We start from the raw sequence: 14,391 nt of genomic DNA on the forward strand, positions 1-14,391 counted from the left end.
ATCCAGCGGCGCTGAGGCCGTAGCAGCCGCGCTAGAGCCCCGTTACCCCGGGATTACATCATATTTTATTTTATTTTATTTTATTTTGTTTTGTTTTGTCTCGTCTCGTCTCCCCTCTCCGGCGGCTGGGCGGCGCCATCTTGGCAACCGCTGGAGTCACATGACACCTTCACCCGAGCTCTCGCGAGACTTCTCCTCGCGAGGGCCTCCAGTCCCGTTTCCCGCGCGCGCGCGCCCCGCGGAGCTCTCGCGAGAGCCGCGTGCTGCAGACGGGAAGGACAAGATGGCGGCGACAACGACGATGGCGCTGGTGAGGGGGCGGCAGGACCGGGCCGGGCCGGGTTGGGCTGAGCCACGCTGGGCCGGGCCGGGCCGGGCCGGCTCGGCTCGGCTCCTCGGGGCGGGATACAGCGCGGCCGCCAAGTGGATCCGCCCCGGCCGGGCCCTCTCCGGGCGCGCGGCTCTGAGGGGACGGCGCCGCTTCCCACCGGCTCTCTTGTGGGCTCTCCCGTGGCGGCCTTCTCCGTGTGGAGAAGGTGCCGGTGTTCCCCCGCGCCGTCTTGAGCTGCCGCCCCGCCGTGGCTGTCCCAGGCATTGAGGGGAGCGGGCTCGGCCGTCCCGTGCTGGGTGCCGTGCAGGCAGGCCGCTGTTCTGGGCTGCTGCTGCCAAATGCATCGCTTTGGACGCTTCTTTGGGCTCCCAAATGCATCGCTTTGGACGCTTCTTTGGGCTCCCAAATGCATCGCTTTGGACGCTTCTTTGGGCTCCCAAATGCATCGCTTTAGACGCTTCTTTGGGCTCCCAAATCCATTACTTTAAACGCTGCTCTTTGGGCTCCTGTTTCCAAATGCATCGCTTTAAATGCTGCTCTTTGGGGTTTAAATGCTCGGTGTTGGGCTAGGTTTCCCAAATCCATTGTTTTAAACGCTGCTCTTTGGTCTCCCATTCCCAAATTCGCCTCTTTAAATGCTCGGTGTTGAGATAGGTGTCCCAAATCTTAAATGCTGCTTTTGGGCTCACGTTCCCAAATCCACCTGTTTAAGTGCTCGGTGTTGGGCTGGATTTCCCAAATCCGCTTGTTTAAATGCGGCTTTTTCTCCTATTCCCAAATTTGCCTCTTTAAATGCACGCTTTTGGGCTAGGTTTCCTAAATCCATTGCTTTAAATGCTTCTCTTTGGGCTCCGGTTCCTAAATCCATTGCTTTAAATGTTGTTTTTGAGCCTCCATTCCCAAATTCACCTGTTTAAATGCTCCATGTTGAGCTAGGTTTCCCAAATCCATTGCTTTAAACGCTGCTCTTTGGGCCCCCATTCCCAAATTCACCTGTTTAAGTGCTCGGTTTTGGGCTGGGTTTCCCAAATCCGTTTCTTTAAATGCTCTTTTTGGGCTCCCGTTCCCAAATTTGCCTGTTTAAATGTGCACTTTTGGGCTGGGTTTCCCAAATCCACTTGTTTAAATGCTTCTTTTGGGCTCCCGTTCCCAAATCTGCCTGGATAAAACCCGAACTCCCTGGTTTTATGGGAGTTCTTTGGGAGTTCTGGGACATTTCTTGCTCTTTGTTGGGTGGCTGCAGGTGAGAGAGAGTAGGAATCTCGGGGGGGCTGTTGGTTTTTGTGAAAAATGCCAATCACTCATTTTTAGAATTTTAAAAGTTTAATAGTAATGAAATGGTTATAAAAATAGTGGGAAGAAAGCCAGTCACTTGTTTTTAGAATTTTAAAGGTTTAATAGTAATAAAATGGTTATAAAAATAGTGTGAGAAACGCCAATCACTTGTTTTTAGAATTCAAAAGTTTAATAGTAATAAAATGGTTATAAAAATAGTAATATAATTAGAGTAATAAAAACTTGGGCAATTGGGATTTAGGACAATACAAGACAATAGAAACAAAGAGTTATGGACAGTCTGGGTCCCTTGGTGTGCTGTGGGACAGAGCAGGGCCAGGGGATGTGTGTGGGATTCTCAGGGAATGCAGGATCCTGCTCCTTGGTGTGCTGTGTGGGATTCTCAGGGATTCTCAGGGAATGCAGGATCCTGCTCCTTGGTGTGCTGTGTGGGATTCTCAGGGATTCTCAGGGAATGCAGGATCCTGCTCCTTGGTGTGCTCTGTGGGATTCTCAGGGATTCCAGGATGGAATTCCCTTGGTGTGCTGTGTGGGATTCTCAGGGAATGCAGGATGGAATTCCCTTGGTGTGCTGTGTGGGATCCTCAGGGAATGCAGGATGGCTCCTTGGTGTGCTGTGTGGGATCCTCAGGGATTCCTGGATGGCTCCTTGGTGTGCCTGTGGGATTCTCAGGGATTCCTGGATGGCTCCTTGGTGTGCTGTGTGGGATCCTCAGGGATTCCTGGATGGCTCCTTGGTGTGCTGTGTGGGATCCTCAGGGATTCCAGGATGGCTCCTTGGTGTGCTGTGTGGGATCCTCAGGGATTCCAGGATGGCATTCCCTTGGTGTGCTGTGTGGGATTCCAGGATGGCTCCTTGGTGTGCTGTGTGGGATTCCAGGATGGCTCCTTGGTGTGCCTGTGGGATTCTCAGGGATTCCTGGATGGCTCCTTGGTGTGCCTGTGGGATTCTCAGGGATTCCAGGATCCTGCTCCTTGGTGTGCTGTGTGGGATTCTCAGGGATTCCAGGATGGAATTCCCTTGGTGTGCTGTGTGGGATTCTCAGGGATTCCAGGATGGCATTCCCTTGGTGTGCTGTGTGGGATTCTCAGGGATTCCAGGATGGCTCCTTGGTGTGCTCTGTGGGATCCTCAGGGATTCCTGGATGGCTCCTTGGTGTGCTGTGTGGGATTCTCAGGGATTCCAGGATGGCTCCTTGGTGTGCCTGTGGGATTCTCAGGGATTCCAGGATGGCTCCTTGGTGTGCTGTGTGGGATCCTCAGGGATTCCAGGATCCTGCTCCTTGGTGTGCTGTGTGGGATTCTCAGGGATTCCAGGATGGCTCCTTGGTGTGCTGTGTGGGATTCCTGGATGGCTCCTTGGTGTGCTGTGTGGCCAGGTGGAGATGGCATCTGGGGACATGGTCACTGCTGGCCTGGGCAGTGCTGGGGACAGTTGGACTCCGTGGGCTGTGAGGGCTTTTCCAATCTCAGCAATTCCATGATTCCATATCACTTTGCTGGTCTGGTTTTCAGCTTGGCTGTGGCTTTGTGCACTGCGGTTTGCAGCTCCAGCCACCTCTGTTCCCGTGTCCCTGTTGGTGCCCTGGTGTTGCCATCATCCCTGTGTCCCTTGTGTCCCACTGCAGCCATGGGGAGCACCTGCAGCTCTGGGTGTTGTCCAGGGTTTTGTCTTGGGAGGGTTTGGTTTCTGTCTGCTCCATGTTCCCAATCCCCCACAGGGAACTGGAGGCTGCATGAAACCAAGAGTGTCATTCTTGCTGTAAAATAAGAGTCAGGATATTGGGGATATATCCTGGAGGGGAAGGTGTGGCTGCCCCATCCCTGGCAGTGTCCAAGGCCAGGTTGGAGCAGCCTGGGCTGGTGGAAAGTGTCCCTGCCGTGGCAGGGTGTGCAATGGGATGAGCTTTGAGGTCCCTCCAACCCAAACCATTCCATGATTCAGGACAATCCAGGAGAAGCTTTGCTTTTGGTTGTGGCTCCTGCTCTGAACAGAGGTTTTTCCATGGATCTTTTCACTCGGGCAAAGACTTCCCACAGGAACATGTCCAGGACCACAGGCTGGGGTTTGTCCCCGCTGGTTTTTGGGTGGTTGGTGGGAGATGTGGAGCAGAGAGAAGGAAGCAGCTCTGTTTTGGTGCATGGTGCCACCAGAACCCATGTGAGCACCAAAGGCAGGGCCAGGTCCTGCTGCTGGGGCTGAGCTGGGGGTGCCAGCTCTGAGTCAGGCTGGAATTGGGGTCCCAGCACCGGGCTGCTGAATTGCTGGAGTCAGTCATGGTTCAAATAGTGCTGGAGTCAGTCATGGTTCAAATAGTGCTGGAGTCAGTCATGGTTCAAATAGTGGGATCACTGTGCTGGAGTCATGGTCCCAGCAGTGGGATCACTGTGCTGGAGTCAGTCATGGTTCAAATAGTGCTGGAGTCATGGTCCCAGCAGTGGGATCACTGTGCTGGAGTCAGTCATGGTTCAAATAGTGGGATCACTGTGCTGGAGTCAGTCATGGTTCCAGCAGTGGGATCACTGTGCTGGAGTCAGTCATGGTCCCAGCAGTGGGATCACTGTGCTGGAGTCGTGGTCCCAGCAGTGGGATCACTGTGCTGGAGTCAGTCATGGTCCCAGCAGTGGGATCCCTGGTTCCAGCAGTGGGATCCCTGGTTCCAGCAGTGGGATCCATGGCCCCAGCACTGGGATCAGCATGCAGGAGTCTCATGGTTCCAGCAGTGGGATCCCTGGTTCCAGCAGTGGGATCCCTGATCCCAGCAGTGGGATCACTGTGCTGGAGTCAGTCATGGTTCCAGCAGTGGGATCCCTGGTTCCAGCAGTGGGATCACCATGCAGGAGTCAGTCATGGTTCCAGCAGTGGGATCCCTGGCCCCAGCAGTGGGATCACCATGCAGGAGTCAGTCATGGTCCCAGCAGTGGGATCCCTGGTTCCAGCAGTGGGATCACCATGCAGGAGTCAGTCATGGTCCCAGCAGTGGGATCCCTGGTTCCAGCAGTGGGATCCCTGGTTCCAGCAGTGGGATCCCTGGTTCCAGCAGTGGGATCCCTAGTTCCAGCAGTGGGATTGCTGGGCTGCAGTCCTAGTTCCAGAGAGCTGGAGAGGGACTTCAGACGAGGGCTTGGAGTGACAGGACAGAGAGGAATGGCTTCCCACTGGCACAGGGCAGGGGCACTTGGGGTATTTGGGAGAAATCCTTCCCTGTCAGGGTGGGCAGGCCCTGGCAGCGCTTGCCCAGAGAAGCTGTGGCTGCCCCATCCCTGGAGGTGTTCCAGGCCAGGTTGGACAGGGCTTGGAGCAGCCTGGGATGGTGGAAGGTGTCCCTGCCATGGCAGGGGGTGGCACTGTGGGAGCTTTAGGGTCCCTCTGAAGCATTCCATGATTCTGTGATTTGGGAAAGTTTCGGAGAAGGTTTTGAACTGAGAACTCGAGAAAGCTGGGTCAGCAGAGCTGGGAGGGGAGGGAGAAGGGAAGAGAACATTGATGGGGACATGACACAGTGGGTCTGTTGAGGGGATGGAGATGATGTGAGCAAGGCCTGGGGATTTTCTGATTGTCTGTTCACAGCAAACGTGGCTGGAGAGCTCTGTAAGTGTCCAGCAATCTCTTGGCTTGTACAGTTACTGGGATGACTCTTCCCACAGGGAATGGTGGGAATGTGAACTGGTTTTCCCCACATACAGCTGGGTTTGGGAAGGGTTTCTAGGCAGCTGTCGTGTTCTGACATGAAGTGCTTTGGTTTTTCTGGGAAGGAAGACAGGTCACTGCTGTGAGAGCAGATTTCCCTGAGCATCTCCTGTTTCCTCAGGGCACGGAGTCCATTAAGATGGAGAACGGGCAAAGCACGGCAGCCAAGCTGGGGCTGCCCCCTCTCACCCCAGAGCAGCAGGAAGCTCTCCAGAAAGTGAGTAAAACTGCTGGGGCTTTGCTCTTTGGGGGGTTCTGGTGTGTTTTAATGAGCCTCTGGCACTGCTGGGGCCAAAGGGAGCTCACCACCGGGTCTGTGGGGTCGTGGCCGTGCTGGAGGGTCCCAGAGTCACAATTGGGCCCTGGAATTGCTTGGTTTGGTTTAGAGTTCATGGACACTTCTGGGAGTGTGGTAGGGAATTGCTGTTGGGGTGGGTGAGAGTGTGTTTAATTTAAAAACTCAATCAGTTCAGAAAAATGGCATCCTGAGCCAGAGCTAGGCTGTGGGTGCCACTGAGGAGCTCCAGGAGGACTGAAACTGGGATCTGCTGCAGCTGGCCTGTCACTGTCCACACCAGAGTGGGACACATCCCAGAACATGCCTGTCCTCGGGGTGGCAGGGGCACAGAGCTTTGTCCCCTGTCCTTGGGAGGCTCCGTGTGGCTGTGCCAGGGCTGTCCCAGCTGTCCCTCTGTGTGAGCTGGCTGCCTCCCAGCCCCGTTCCCTCTGGCTTCTCTGGAGCGGATGGATCCAAGCCCCCTTGGCCATTTCCAGTTCCCAAAGCACAGCCCTCAAAGCCCTGGCTTAGATCCTCCTGTTCCCTGGCAGCTCCCAAACACAGCCAGGGACACCAGGCACCAAGGGGTGGCTGAGTGTGTGTCCTGGGGACAGGCACAGCTGCGGGGGTGAGCTCTGTGCTGGCACCCCAGAATCTCTGGCTTTGCCACATGTGGGGAGGACTGAGAGAAACCCCAAGGGAGCCTTGTGAGGGCAGGCAGAGCCAGAGGTGAGCTGGGGCATTTAGGGAGCAGAGCCAGAGGTGAGCTGGGGCATTTAGGGAGCAGAGCCAGAGGTGAGCTGGGGCATTTAGGGAGCAGAGGGAAGAGCTGGTGTGCTTTGGGAGCAGAGGGAAGAGCTGGTGTGCTTTGGGAGCAGAGAGAGGAGCTGGTGTGCTTTGGGAGCAGAGGGAAGAGCTGGTGTGTTTAGGGAGCAGAGAGAGGAGCTGGTGTGCTTTGGGAGCAGAGCCAGAGGTGAGCTGGGGCATTTAGGGAGCAGAGGGAAGAGCTGGTGTGTTTAGGGAGCAGAGGGAAGAGCTGTACCGTGTTTTGGGAGCAGAGCCAGAGGTGAGCTGGGGTGTGGCGGTGTTTGAGGGTCCCCAGGATGAGGGAAGAGAGGAGAGTCTTGACTCCATGTTCCAGAAGGCTGATTTATTATATTATGATATATATTATAGAAAAGAAATAGAAAGGAGACATCAGAAGGCTAGAAAGGAATGAATAATAAAATCTTGTGACAGACTCAGGGAGTCTGACACAGCTGGCTGTGATTGGCCATTAATTAAAAACAACTCACATGCTGGGTAAACAGTTCTCCAAATCACATCCCAAAGCAGCAAGACATGGAGAAGCTGAAGCTTCCCAGCTTCTCAGGAGAAAAACCCTGGCCAAAGGGATTTTTCAGAAAATATGTCAGCGACACTGGGGCATTTAGGGAGCAGAGGGAAGAGCTGGTGTGTTTGGGGAGCAGAGTCAGAGGTGAGCAGAGCCAGGGAAGAGCTGTACCATGTTTTGGGGAGCAGAGCCAGGGAAGAGCTGTACCATGTTTTGGGAGCAGAGGGAAGAGCTGGTGTGTTTGGGGAGCAGAGCCAGGGCAGAGCTGTACCGTGTTTGGGGAGCAGAGCCAGGGAAGAGCTGGTGTGTTTGGGGAGCAGAGCCAGGGAAGAGCTGTACCATGTTTTGGGAGCAGAGGGAAGAGCTGGTGTGTTTGGGGAGCAGAGCCAGGGAAGAGCTGGTGTGTTTGGGGAGCAGAGGGAAGAGCTGTACCGTGTTTGGGGAGCAGAGCCAGGGAAGAGCTGGTGTGTTTGGGGAGCAGAGCCAGGGCAGAGCTGTACCGTGTTTTGGGAGCAGAGCCAGAGCAGGCCGGGCGTGCTGAGAGGGCAGAGCCCAGTGCAGGGGCGGCCATGGGGAGGAGCAGGGAGCTGGAGCCCCTTCCCTCCTGTAGCAGCTGTGTGTGCAGAGGCTCTCTGAGAGGAGAGGACAGGACTGGAGGAGGCCGTGCCCGCCCGGCCCTGCAGGTAAGGGGCTGCGGTGGGCTGCAGGGGTGGAAGAGGGGAACCCTGAGCTCCTGGTGCATGCTGCTTCCCTGGGCTGCCCCTCACCACATCCTCCGTGTCCCAGGGCCCTGGGGAGCTGGGGGCAGTGCCCTGGTGCTTAGGCACGGAGACCAGAAGGTTCTGGGAGCTGTGGAGGCCTCCTTCCCTGCCCCGCCGTGCTGTGCTGCCCCTAGAGCCCCTGTTTTCCTTGCAGGCCAAGAAGTACGCGATGGAGCAGAGCATCAAGAGCGTGCTGGTGAAACAAACCATCGCCCACCAGCAGCAGCAGCTCACCAACCTCCAGGTGAGAGCCCCCTGCGAGCCGCTCCCCGTGCCTCGTGCTCCCCCCGACACGGTGGAGTTCTCAGGGCCCTCGGAACCAGAGCACAGCCCTGAGCCTGCAGCTCCCCCAGGCACCCTGACTAACCTCACAAATTGCCCGCAGATCTCTCTTGTTCCCTGAGGAAATGGTTAAAAGTTCCTGTCCTGTTGGACGTCCCTTCTTGAGATACGAGAAGCCAAAGACTTTGCCGTGGGCTTTGCTTCTGAGCCGTGTTTGAGGTGGTGAAGGCAGAAGGGATCCTGGGAACGGTGGCCCGTCACCATCTCCTCTGCCTGAGGGAGGGTCCCTGTGTCCCCCCGTGTCCCAGTGCTGCCCCATTTCCCTCCCCTGCACCCGGGTGCTCTCAATTCTGGAGAATTTCTGTTGGCTGTTCCTGCTTGTACTGAAATGCCCATACCGGGAGAGCCCTTAACTGGGGTTTGACCTCCCCTCCTTCAGAGGTTTCTGGAACACGTCTCAGTGCCTTTCCTCAAAGTCAGGAAGCCCAAAACGAGGGCTTTGCCTGAGGAATCCCCGCGGATGTGCTCTCCCTGCCCGGCAGCCAAGGCCGTTTGGGGCTGTGCCTGGTTCTGAGGGTCTGCTCTAGTTGAGGGGCTCCTTTTAAATGCTGGGGGTGAACCAAGGACAGTGGTTGCAGAGGTTACTATGGCCTTGAGTCCCCCCCTGGGATCCCACCCTGCTTCCCGAGGCAGCGGCAGCAGCACAACCCCACCCTGGCCTGGTGGGACCGGGCTCGGCAGGGTCCTGGCGCCGGACACTCCTGGGGACCAGGCAGTGAGGGCCGAGGAAGGAGAGGCCTCTCGCAGGTGCCCCTGCGCCGCCGCTCTGCTTGAGTTTGTACAAACAGCCGTAGTATGCTCAGCTCCAACAGACTGAACTCTGTCTTTACTGTCTTTCAGATGGCAGCAGTGACAATGGGCTTTGGAGATCCTCTCTCACCTTTACAATCGGTCAATAGACATATTCACTTCTTCTGGGGCACTTGTCTTAGTCAGGGCCTAGCGTGGGGACGTTCGTAGTGGTGCCAATGCTCTTGTCCGCGCCCAGCGCAGCCCTCCCACATCCCCACCTGTACTGGACACGCCCAGGAGCAGAGCGAGGTGTCACTGCCCCGAGAAGACCCCAGGCTGTGCAGTCTGCGGGGACACTGCCACTCGGGGGCACAGACAGCTTTAGATTTCCACCAGTTCTGAACACACCTGTGAAATTGTGGGAGCTGCATTTCTAGGGATGCTACAGTTCTGAGGTCCCGACCTAAAACTAACGGCCAAGGTAACTCACCAAGGGGCGACTTGTTGTGGAACGACCTCCCAGCAGCCAGAGCCGGCCGGTGCTGGGGAGGGCCGGGGTGCCGGAGGTTGGCAGAGCATGGTGCAGCCCAGGCTCAGACTCTCTTTACTGTGCACGCTCCAGACCAGGGCAGTATGGCACGTTCTGAGTGCAGCAAAAGCAGCATGGGAGGGACAGAACTGCAGGACTGATCAGAGAACTCCTGTGAGCCTTTGTGCCCCTTCTAATCAGAGGCCACAAAGAGCTGAATGACTTGGCACGAGCCATCCCCTCCTTTTTCCGGACAGAGTGGCCTTTGACTCCTCTGTGCACCCAAAGGTTCACTTGTAAATTCATTTGCACATTTGTAAATACCTCTCTGGCTTGCTGGAATGTGAGATTTGTGCCTGGTGTAAAACACGGGCGGAGGTTTGGATTGCAAGGAAAAGGGCACTGAGGTGAAATCCCCAGTCTCCCTCCCTTGGCATGGGTGGTGTGTCAGTGGGCAGCCAGAGTGGCTGTTCTGGGGCAGGGCTGGGTTTGGAGTGGAGCAGAGCAGCCTTCTTGGTGTGGATTTGGCAGAGACGGCGTCGGAGCCCTCATGCCCAGGAACTCCCCCCATCCCTGGAGCTGCTGCCTGACAGTGGAACTGCAGCAATTTGGCCTAGATTGTTTCTGGCTCATTCTCCCCAGCTGGGCACAGCTGAGTTGGTGGCACAGGAAAGTTTTAATGGCTTATGACCCTCAGGGCACTGGGCTCAGTGACCCCTTTTCCTCAGCCATTCCTCCCTGGGCAGTCACAGGTGGACACAGCCCAGGAGCCCGAGCCTGGTGCAGTTCAGAGCAGTCAGGATATCCCATTCTTAGCAGGTGCTTCATCCCAGAGCCCACGCAGGATGCACAAAGTGCAAACTGTCCAGCACTCTTCCTGTGGCCAAGGTTCCCCCGTTCCTTTGTGGAGGCAGCACAGCCTGAACTCCCTGAGCTCTGGGTCTCAGGGCCTGAGTGACAGCTTCCCCTGGGCTCAGTCCTCAGTGTCACAGTGTGAGATTCCCACATCCCTTCACCATCCCCTGTGTCGTGACTGGTGCTCGTGGTGGGGGTTGCGCATCACCTGCTTTGGTCACAAGAGCACCCCAAGGTGGGGGTTTAGTCCTTAAAATAACCTCCAATCCCTTTAGAGCAGCACTGCACAGCTACAGGTGGGAGCTGCTGCCTGGCTGAGGCTTCAGGTGCTCTTCCATGTGACAGGAGGAGAAGGAGGCACAGGGAGCAGTGAGATCAGCCTGGGGGCTGCTGAGAGCACTGAGATATCCAGGCAGGAGGCCCTGGCACCGACCTGTGCTGAGCTCGGGGGCCCAGGGCACATCCCCCACCCAGATGCTCCTGTTGGTGCCCCTCAGACACAGAGTCAGCACAGCCCATCTCAGCTCTGCCTTCTGCAGGCCCAAAATCCCAGGGTCATTAGGGCTGGAAAAGACCTCCAAGGTCATGGAGTCCAAGCTGTGCCTGATCCCCACCCTGTCACCAGCCCAGGTGTTCCCTGGGCACCTTCAGGGATGGGGACTCCACACCTCCCTGGGCAGCCTCTTCCAGTGCCTGACCACCCTTTGCAGGAAGGAATTCTGCCGTCTGAAAATCCTGAGTCCTCCTCACTCCCCCAGCTCTCCTTTAGAGTCCTGTGGCAGGGCAAGGTGGGCATTTCCTCCTGCAGAGGCTCCTCAGGAGAGGCACCTCCCTGGGACACTCAGGGTGACACTGGTGGTGGCTCTGAGCCCCTCAGCAGATGAGCTGCAGACTGAGGGGCTTTCCTGCCCCAAAGCTGGGGACGTGCTGGAGCACCTGGGAGAGCACTCAGCCTCTGTGCTGCATGTGTACGTGCCATAGTCCTGCTGGTCACAGCCTGCAGAGTAAAGAGAGCCGTGGCCCAGCCGTGCTGGGAAATCCTTAGCCAGGCAGGGGGTAAGCTGGATGTCACCCCAGGAGCAGCAATTGGTGTTTAATGTCACCTCAGGAGCAGCAATTGGGGCTGGATGTCACCCCAGGAGCAGCAATTGGGGTTTAATGTCACCTCAGGAGCAGCAATTGGGGCTGGATGTCACCCCAGGAGCAGCAATTGGGGTTTAATGTCACCTCAGGAGCAGTAATTTGGGTTTTATGTCACCTCAGGAGCAGCAGCTGGAGCTGGATGTCACCTCAGGAGCAGCAATTTGGGTTTAATGTCACCTCAGGAGCAGCAGTTGGGGCTCGATGTCACCTCAGGGGCAGAGTCTGGGGCTTGATGTCACCTCGGGAGCAGCAGTTGGGGTTTGATGTCACCTCAGGGACAGTCTGGGGTGAGAGCTGTCCCTGTTTGCAGTGTCCTGTATGGAATGGCAGGAGTCAAACCCTCCCAGGTTGTTTCCAGGGGCAGTCCTGGACAGGAGCAGTAGGGAGCAGGAGTCCCTCGGGTGCAGGCTGTGTCCCTGCTGCTGTGCCTGTCACAGACGAGCTCTCCCTCCTTTTGGGCTGCAGCATCCCCAGGCAGAGCTCCTGTGCTCCTTGGGGCACCCCAAAAATCAGCCTTGAGGAGGCCCTGAGTGCTTTCCCTCTGCCCCAGAGGTCCCCAGGCATGGCAGAGCTCCTGTGCTCCTTGGGGCACCCCAAAAATCAGCCTTGAGGAGGCCCTGAGTGCTTTCCCTCTGCCCCAGGGGTCCCCAGGCATGGCAGAGCTCCTGTGCTCCTTGGGGCATCCCAAAAATCAGCCTTGAGGAGGCCCTGAGTGCTTTCCCTCTGCCCCAGGGGTCCCCAGGCATGGCAGAGCTCCTGTGCTCCTTGGGGCACCCCAAAAATCAGCCTTGAGGAGGCCCTGAGTGCTTTCCCTCTGCCCCAGGGGTCCCCAGGCATGGCAGAGCTCCCGTGCTCCTTAGGGCACCCCAGAAATGGTCTCCTGAGGGCCCTGCTTGCAGCCCCTCTGCCCTGGGGGTGCTAGGGAGGGAAGGGGGGGCTCAGAGCTCCCTGCTGTGCTGCTGGGCAGGGCCAGAGGCGTCACCTGCTGCTGCTGCTGCACGTGCTCTGCACCAGCCTCTCGTGCCCCAGGTGTGTGTCCCACCTGCCCCAGAGCCGTCCCCTCACATGCAGGCAGTGACTCCTCCAGAGCCCCGAGGCGTGGCCGCATCTCCAGGGCCACGTCCCACAGCAGCTCTAGAGCTGCTCTGGGGGTGACAGACACGAAGGACAGGCACACTGTGCTCTGCTTTTGGGATCCCTCCCGTGAGGAATGGCTGGATTTGTCTCGAGAGCAGCTTTCCAGGCAGACGTAGGGCACCGTGGCAGGAAGCCTGTGTGCAGCGCCCGCGCGGCGGGGCTGCCCCAGCACAGCCAGTGCCGCCAGGCAGGGATGAGTACTGGCACCACACGCTTCCCAGGAGTCCCACTGGGCCACGGAAGTGTTTGGCTTTGCTGTTGAGCTGTGGCAGTGGTGGTGCCCAGTACTGGATCTCGGACTGCCGGGGGCGGGGGGAGGCTCTGGTGCCGGAGGGAGCGGGGGGGAGGTTCCCAGTTCCAGGCCCTGTGCTGCCGGGGAGGGGGCGGGAGTGCCGATGGATCTCTGCTGCTGGGGGGAGCGGGAGGGGTTCTCCCAGTGCCCCGAGCGAGCCCTTGGCTGCCTGGAGGGGGAAGCTGCCCTAGAGCGAAGGGATTCCCTCCTCCTGCAGGCGTGGCTGGAGGTGAGACCCGGCCGGACGGGGCCGAGCCGTGCGTGCCCCGGCACGGGCCGGACTTTATCCGGGACCGAGGCGGGCGGATCCGCTCCAGCGGCCTGTGCAGCGAGCAGGGAAATCCTTCTGGCCCAGGCTGTGGCTGGCTCCGGGAGGGAAGCAGCAGGGGGAGGAGGCCCCGCGGCCGTGGCCAGCCCGGCACTGACCGGCCAGTCCTTGTCTCGCTACAGATGGCGGCCCAGAGGCAGCGCGCGCTCGCCATCATGTGCCGGGTCTACGTGGGCTCCATCTACTACGAGCTGGGGGAGGACACCATCCGCCAGGCCTTCGCCCCCTTCGGGCCCATCAAGAGCATCGACATGTCCTGGGACTCGGTCACCATGAAGCACAAGGTGGGACGGGGCTGCCGGGAGGTTCCCTGCCTGCGGCACGGGGTGCAACTGGAGGAGCTTTAAGGTCCCGTCCCGGCCAAACCCTTGTGGGATTGCCTGGGTCTGGCAAAGAGGAGGTGAACTGTCCTGGGAAGGGGTGGAATTCCTTGGGGGCAGCGAGAGCTGGTGGTGCTGATGCCCCAGTGGTGAGGCCTTTTGGGGTCTTCTGCAAGGACATTTCTTTCAGCCGTGTGTCCTAAACACAAAAGAAGCGGCTTTGCAGAATTCTGGAAGGAATCCTTCCCTGTGAGGGTGGGGAGGCCCTGGCACAGGTTGCCCAGAGAATTTGTGGATCCACCCCATCCCTGGAAGCGTCCAAGGTCAGGCTGGATGGGGTTTGGAGCAACTTGGTCTAGTGGAAGGTGTGGAACTGCATGGGCTCTAAGGTCCCTACAACCCAAACCTTTCCATGATTCCATGATTCCCAGCCCTCAGGGAGCATCCTCCTCTCTTCAAGGCTTTCCAGATGCAGCCAGGAGAGGAAAGGGCCTCTATCCCTGTGAAGAACAGGCTCCTTTTAGCACTGGGGGTGAATGTTTGCAGCTCCCTGATCTGCTTAGGGCAGGATTCTGTGGTGGGAGCCGGGGGTGTGTGGGGTGAAGTGCATGGAATCAGAATCGTTGAGGTTGGAAAAGAGCTCCCAGTGCACTGAGTGCCACACTCAGTCATTCCTCAGACATCTCCGGGGATGGGGACTCCACACCTCCTTGGACAGCCCCTTCCAATGCCTCACCACCCTTTCAGTGAAGAAATTGCTCCTGCTGTCCAACATGAAGCTCTGAAGTGCTGAAGAGGCAGCAGCCCTTAGTTAGGCAGGGTTTTGCTGCAGGGCCTCAGAGTCTGAGGCTCCAGAATCAGATGTCCTTGTGGGGGGGGAACCTCTGCAGGCATTTTCTGCCATATTAAAATGCTTCTCCAAGGAATCTCCTCGGGCCACGAGCAGGAATCGGGGAGGTGGGAATCAATCCCACCTGTAGGTCCATGGGCAAGCTTGGCACAGCTGGAGTGGCTGACAGGTGTC

At 57.7% G+C, this 14,391-nt stretch overlaps 1 protein-coding gene across 2 annotated transcripts in view; it reads left to right on the top strand.

Annotated features, from left to right (window-relative positions):
* The first annotated feature begins 207 nt into the window (after positions 1-207).
* PUF60 (poly(U) binding splicing factor 60) overlaps positions 208-14,391 on the top strand; it is a 30,126-nt gene continuing 15,942 nt past the window's right edge. Inside the window, exons 1-5 of one of the 2 annotated variants that reach the window (XM_036404437.2) lie at positions 208-310; positions 5,440-5,535; positions 7,844-7,933; positions 8,872-8,922; positions 13,170-13,331. In XM_036404437.2, coding sequence (XP_036260330.1) covers positions 284-310; positions 5,440-5,535; positions 7,844-7,933; positions 8,872-8,922; positions 13,170-13,331 — 426 coding nt within the window. In that variant the 5' untranslated portion in view covers positions 208-283. The remainder of the gene's footprint in view (positions 311-5,439; positions 5,536-7,843; positions 7,934-8,871; positions 8,923-13,169; positions 13,332-14,391) is intronic. The other variant, XM_036404439.2, reaches the window with a different exon arrangement.

Source organism: Molothrus ater, chromosome 1 (assembly GCF_012460135.2).
Source record: "Molothrus ater isolate BHLD 08-10-18 breed brown headed cowbird chromosome 1, BPBGC_Mater_1.1, whole genome shotgun sequence".
Taxonomy (NCBI): Eukaryota; Metazoa; Chordata; class Aves; order Passeriformes; family Icteridae; genus Molothrus; species Molothrus ater.